The sequence below is a fragment of the Nansenia antarctica genome (assembly GCF_963989245.1).
Source record: "Nansenia antarctica genome assembly, chromosome: 1".
Lineage (NCBI taxonomy): Eukaryota > Metazoa > Chordata > Actinopteri > Argentiniformes > Microstomatidae > Nansenia > Nansenia antarctica.
In genome coordinates, this window is record NC_137674.1 from 37,179,482 (window position 1) to 37,186,537 (window position 7,056).

A 7,056-nucleotide genomic window follows, 5' to 3' on the forward strand; every position below is an offset into this window, starting at 1 on the left:
ATGGCCGATGGCTGCTCTGTCATGGATTAGTAGGAGGTGGGCCAGGGTGGACCACAATAGATTTGTATAGGTTATACACACTGCCTAGTTCTCTTACATACAGAGCGCAAACTTCATTGTGGCAATGGTCTGAACTTGGTGAGATCACTGGAGTATCAGGTTGTCATGTAGCATGGGCCCACCTGTATCCTGATGGTGTAAGGCAAGAAGAGCTCAAATTAAGATTAAATCTATTTAGCTGGCTAATGGCCTTGGAGGGTAATATCACATACAGCTGGCAAATGTGTATAACACCTAGGCTAGATACAGTAGGCCTATGTAGCCTCTGCACATAAAGAACTTATAAGGCTTAACACTTAAATGAGTATAACAGGTTCCCTATGTGCTTGTTCCTAATACTACCTTCCATGAAACTTCCTGTCCAATCATGAGGGAGCTATCAGGCAATTTCAAATTGCATGGAAAATGTTTTCATTGTAAAATGAGCTGAGGCTGCCTATGGCTGTGGTTGAGCTGAGCAAAGGGTTAAACAAATCCTCCCTGCCAGACTCCACCGGAAAGTCCCCACAAGTGACGTTTCAATACAACAATTAAGAGTAAATTAATGACAGAGTGGATGATAGCAGGAGGAACCCTGAGGATACTACGGCAGGGAGCCTCAAAGTAAACAAGTCCAGACTCTCTGAGCTCTAGAGCTCCAGGAAGAGTACGGCGGTAGATGATGAGGCCTGGTACAACCATGTGAAAGACTACAGTTAGTAAATAAGTGGGAAAGTTTTCTATATATCAGGATTCACTATGATCTGCAGACTACTACAGTACATAGGCCAAACAAAACAACTCGAAAAGCACTACAGAAAACCAAACATGAATTCCACGTTGGAAGAGCATAATCTTCAACTGAATATGTACACCTATTGGTATATCCAAACACCTTGTGTTCAGTCATGACCATGATGGGTTAGTGTTCAGTCATAACCATGATGGGCTCAAAGACATTTTACAGTTTATATTGATCAGAAATTCATCTTTTTGGGGATACTACTACTACTACTACTACTACTACTACTACTACTACTACTACTACTACTACTACTACTACTACTACTACTACTACTACTACTACTACTACTACTACTACTACTACTACTACTACTACTACTACTACTACTACTACTACTACTACTACTACTACTACTACTACTACTACTACTACTACTACTACTACTACTACTACTACTACTACTACTACTACTACTACTACTACTACTACTACTACTACTACTACTACTACTACTACTACTACTACTACTACTACTACTACTACTACTACTACTACTACTACTACTACTACTACTACTACTACTACTACTACTACTACTACTACTACTACTACTACTACTACTACTACTACTACTACTACTACTACTACTACTACTACTACTACTACTACTACTACTACTACTACTACTACTACTACTACTACTACTACTACTACTACTACTACTACTACTACTACTACTACTACTACTACTACTACTACTACTACTACTACTACTACTACTACTACTACTACTACTACTACTACTACTACTACTACTACTACTACTACTACGTCACAGTGCCACAATGTCACTGTGCTGGTGTAAAATGGATTCACCATGAACACACTGACTGCAACTAGTGCAGTGAAAAAGAAAAAACTTTCTGTATAAGAAACGCCCCGTCCCTGCAAGCTCCTCCTGCACGCGATTATAAAGGAAATGCACGAGGCCAGCGCAGGACAGAGGGGGTGATCTGTTAGGGCATGAAAAGTTTAGAAATCAAAACCCACCATCCTGTGTAACTTTAATTGAAAAGAAATAGCTATTTTACTCTTTTTATTTAACTTTCTAAGCCGCCAAGATGACCACAGCAGTGGGGTCGCCCTTCTTCGACTTCAGCGAAGTAATGAACAAGGTACATCAAGTTTTCTCACTTTATCCCGGCGTCGTTGTTGTGACCATGCAAGCTCAGTGCAGGAATGCGTAACTTCAGGAGGCTACTTTTAGTTGAGTTATCTTGCAATGTTTATGAATAGTTGTGATGCGATGTTTGGTTATTATGTAAGTAGTTGCTAACTACACAACACGACATGTTTGACTGCAACTAGTCGTAGAAAGTGTTGCATGGTGGAGTTAGAGTTGCACGAGTACAGAGCGCGCCTCATTCGGGCCCAGCGCTGGGATGCGCCCATGCGAGCAGCATGCTCCCGTCTCGTGTTGTGATTTTTTACTTTGCTTGTTGACAAGTCTTGGTTTCCATGTTTGATTGCTGAAGTTAGGTGCTCTGACACACTCATGAAGTTAAGATCTCACTAGCTAACACGTAGGCAATCTAAGTACTTATGCAACTGGTGTTTGCGGTGAAGTGATTGCAATGGAATGATAACGTTCAAAACTTTTTTTTTTTTTTTTTTACGTTTTCCTTAGCAGAACGTAAGCTACCTCATTCACTCGCTTAAATACAAAAACGTAGTTTTAGTAGTAAAAAAACTAACATTGTTGACCAACTGAGTCAGATCTTTCGTTTTTTCCAAATTGTTATTCATTCTATTGCACTCTGCGATTGCCATTTTGAGCAGTGCAATTCTAGCCTATGCTTTTTGATTCATTGATGCACGTGCACCTGTGGAACGTCGAACATTTTGCTTGGCTCGAGAGGTAAACTGCGTTGTAGTTGGGTCAGCATCGCACCACCCTTCGCAGTAGACGGCTTAGAAACTGTGGATGACTTTAGAAGATGACCACGTAGTCAGCTACCCGCATTTAAACCAGAGACTGGATTGACGAGCCAACTCGCGACAATATCCTACAGACCAGAAATGCACGACAGATTGTTACTTTTAAGTTGATCGTTTGTTTCGAATTATAATGTTTATTCGCGACCCTTTAGTCTACTAAATAGCCAACGTTCACAATAATCTAAAACGAAGTAAATTGATCTAGGCTAATTGGTCTTTGCCTACAAAAGTTGCACGCAATCGTACGTGCGCTGATTTCTTTTATCACCTAGAAGTCAATGGAATAGGTTACGTAGCTACATATGCAAAATACATCCCATAGAGTAGAGTATCCCAACATTACAGTTTAATTCATTCAGATTCAAAGAGATGCCACTTCTTTCTAACCACCACCACCAGCCCCTGTGCGAATCTACTTCACAGGCAGGCACATTCCTCAATAGGGCAAATTGCCAAACCAGCTGCTGTTCTATAGGCCTGTATCCGCTCTTAGCAAAGCAAAACGAAATCGGTCGTCATGCAAGGATGTGTTCTCCATTTAGGAAATCACAGCCACACCAACATCCCATGGTCTCTCTCCTTGTGACGGTGACAGAAAGGTGTTTTGTATTGAATGTAGGCCTAATTGTACGCTTTGTCTTTGCAGAATAACAAAATGCTGAACTACAACAACAACATACTCAGCGCCCCTCACCCCATGCCCATCTCCAACCCCACCGGAGCCCTGCTGGACAGGAAGGCGGTGGGGACGCCTTCAATGGGAGGGGTGTACCAGCGACGGCACTCGGTTACCCTGCCCAACTCCAAGTTCAACCAGAACCAGTTCCTCAACAGCCTGAAGGCAGACCCCTCCTCACTCACCTCAGGCCTTGGTAACATCAGCAGCAACAAAGAGAACCGCCTCCGGGAACGTTCCTTCTCTGAGACAGGCGAGCGCCTCCTACACAAGTGCCTGGGGCCTGCCAGTCCGACCAACGGCGGCAACAGCCAGGTGAACTCCAGCCGCTACAAGACAGAGCTGTGCAGGCCATTCGAGGAGAACGGTGCCTGCAAGTACGGCGACAAGTGCCAGTTTGCCCACGGTATCCACGAACTGCGCAGCCTGAGCCGCCATCCCAAATACAAGACAGAGCTGTGCCGCACCTTCCACACCATCGGCTTCTGCCCCTATGGCCCACGCTGCCACTTCATACACAACGCTGAGGAGCGCCGCGGACCCCCACCCTCCCCGCTCTCCTCCTCCAACAAGATGGAGCGCCCGCGCCTGCAGCACAGCTACAGCTTCGCTGGGTTCCCCAGCCAAGGGGGCCTGAGGGACAGCCCCACCTCCCTCACCCCGCCACCCATGTTCTCTCATGACGAACTCCCAGAGTGGCACAGCAGCAACCCCTTCACCTACTCCACCCAAGAGCTGGCCAACCTGTTCGGCCCCAGCCTGGGCGGAGGTGGCCCCGTGGGCACAGAGCCCAACACCCCCGCGCCACCCTCTCCGTCGAGCACCCCCTACTACTTCAGGCCCATGTCGGAGTCGCCTCAGCTGTTTGAGTCTCCGTCCAGCCCCCCTGACTCTCTGTCTGACCAGGAGGGCTACCAGAGCAGCTCTGGGGGCAGTCTGAGTGGCTCCGAGTCCCCATCCCTCGATGCCAACCGTCGGCTCCCCATCTTCAGCCGCCTCTCCATCTCTGACGACTAAACTGTACCAAGGCCTTATCAGCCTCAGCTTACGACAGAAAGAGAATAATGGCACTCCCCTCTACCCTTTCCTACCTCCCCCAACACAACACATCAGTTTTAGTTCCAAGTTAATGATGTAAGGATACAGTGAATTAAGGGAACTTTATTCCAATCAACCCCAGAATCTCATCCCTGTTTACCCTTGCCTCGACTTTTGATAGAACCCCACCATGTCTTCTGTGTCATAGTGCCAAAAACAGAGAGGAAATTGGACAATGAAAATGGTGTGAGAACAGATTTGACCATTGACTGTGTTTTGCCAGGTGCCACCTGTTCTTGAACGTGTAGCATTGCTAGTGGCTCTTGGCAAGGGGAGTGCATTGCACCAACCCCCCACCCCTTGATGTACCACTTCTCAAGCACACTTCCCCAAATCCTGAAAAGATATGAATAGTTTCAAAGTGCCTGGGGCGGTTCCTGCATGTGCTAGGCTTAGTGGACTACTTTGTATTTGTTTTGGTCCTTTTCTCGTAGCCCCTGTCATGGTTCTCCTTGGGCCCCATCTTATGTAATTGTGGACTGGGAAAGTCTGCAGGAAGGACTTGAAACAGGAGGCTAGTTTTGTTCCATAAGTTTCTCCTCCTGTTGCTGGTCACTGGCTGTTCTTGGGAAGGAAATCTTTTTGTCTAACTGGTTATTAAACCTTTAAGACTACTGACTCTCCCTCCTCTCATCCCCGCCTCCTTTCGTGCCGATCCGCAGGCAGCGGGGAATTCCAGCATTCCCATGGTGCAGTTGAACATCCTGCAACTTGAGATCGGATCTCCAAGCTATCCTACTTTACTTCTATCCCTAGAATCTGCTCTGAGGAGCAGTCTTTACTCAATACATCTCTCTGCTTTTCTCTGTTGTTTCTTGATTATTATTTTTATTAATGTTATTATTATTATTATGGTTATTATTATTATTATTGTTTGAAAACTTTCCAAACAGAAGTTTTTGCTTGTCACTGCTTATTTAACTTATCGAAACATATTTATTGGTGATCATATGCATTTTTTTTTGTTAATTTTGTTTTGTATTTATCTGGATAATGAAACAATAGAATATATTTTCTTTTATGTTAAATTATGATCTTCCGTATTAATCTAAAGATTGTGAAGACGTTTTGTCAATTTCCTTTTTTCACAGTTTAATATATTGTACTACAATGACTTTTGTTTGCAACTACACTTTGTCAAAATGAAACTTAATTTAAAGCAACAAAAAAAAGAAAGATTTGCACCGATGGGCTACAACAAAGTGGTAGCACACACGGCTAGTGAAACATGCTATGATAAAGCGACAGACAGAGAGAATCTGTACTGAACTATTCAGAAGCAGTGAACTTCCAAATACCATCTTACCCTTAGCAAACGGAGTGAAACTCAACAACTGCTCTGTCCCAGTCACCACCGTTTCCCTTGTAGTATGCACCAACTTGTGCACTTCCCCCACATGGACTTAGAAGCATAACCATTGGTCTATGCATTGGGCTCCAACACCAATCCAATCATATCTGAATCCACATTGGGGAGTGAGTGTGCAAGTGTATACTTCAGGATAAGGGGGGGGGGGGGGGGAGGTAGTTTGTATAAAATGTTAGACTAAGCAGAAGCTGATGTGTGCACTGGACATGAACATTGATGAGTGAAGTTTTGCATTTTGATTATTTATTGTAGGATTTTTTGGTTATCTTCTCCCCATTATTGGACTGCAATTCCACTTAAATTTGATCTGCCGCATATTAACTCCTTAAACCTTTCTGTCTTCAGTCTTCTGAATGATCTTTGACAGTAATTTACTGTTATTACCTTGATACAGTTCCTCTTTTGGTGTCCCTTTTTAAGATTAGGCTAACTCAGTCCCATCTGGTGGACAGACACAGGGTTCGCTCTCTCTCGATGATGAGTATCACCATGTGTACTTTCACATCCCAGTGGGGTTTTGGGTATGTTGAGTGGTTCTTTTAAAACATTCCCCTGTCTATAATGTTATGATAGAGGTACCCAAACCCATGGTGTAAAAAGTTTAATACTCCCTTTATTAGAAGCAATAGCTGTGACCAAATGGTTTAAGGAAAGGATTTATTTGTTTTCGTTCGGATGTTTGATGCACTTGCATGGCGCCCAACTGTTAAAAGTGCCTCTTTTGAATACATTCCAGGTAGACTTGGCTGTCTGCCATTTATATTTAACGGAGGATGATGAAATTATAATTTAAAAAAATCATTTGTTCCATGTTGCCTCAGCGGTTTCAGGGAGGCAAATAGAATTGACACAAAGAAAGTAAACTGTTGAATGTATTTTTCCAGCCATGGTTTTTTCACTACAGTCCTGTGAGTTTATATAAAACTGATTTTTCTTTTGTAATTATTGATTGCAGTTAACCAATAAACCCCATATTTTTGAAAACATGAATGTGTCTCTTTCTTCATCTACCTACAGTCAATGTGGTTAAACGAACGTTAAGACAATGTTGGACACTTTGTTGAAGGAAAACTACAACTTGGGAGAGATTCCTGTTGAAGCATGTCACACCACACAAAACAAACCCATGAC

General features: G+C 43.6%; 1 protein-coding gene across 1 annotated transcript; it reads left to right on the forward strand.

Moving 5' to 3' along the window:
* Nucleotides 1–1,795: 1,795 nt before the first annotated feature.
* On the forward strand, nucleotides 1,796–5,805 carry zfp36l1a (zinc finger protein 36, C3H type-like 1a). The gene is made up of 2 exons (XM_080549356.1): nucleotides 1,796–1,959; nucleotides 3,429–5,805. Exons 1-2 carry the CDS (start codon nucleotides 1,906–1,908, stop codon nucleotides 4,473–4,475), a joined length of 1,101 nt encoding a protein of 366 aa, XP_080405482.1. The 5' UTR covers nucleotides 1,796–1,905; the 3' UTR covers nucleotides 4,476–5,805.
* The last annotated feature ends 1,251 nt before the right edge of the window (nucleotides 5,806–7,056 follow it).

Bases quoted from the DNA above. Each gene is read 5' to 3' on its own strand.
- zfp36l1a (XM_080549356.1), top strand. From the start codon at position 1,906: ATGACCACAGCAGTGGGGTCGCCCTTCTTCGACTTCAGCGAAGTAATG. The intron at 1,960-3,428 runs GTACATCAAGTT...TTGTCTTTGCAG, and splicing joins TCAGCGAAGTAATGAACAAG to AATAACAAAATGCTGAACTA.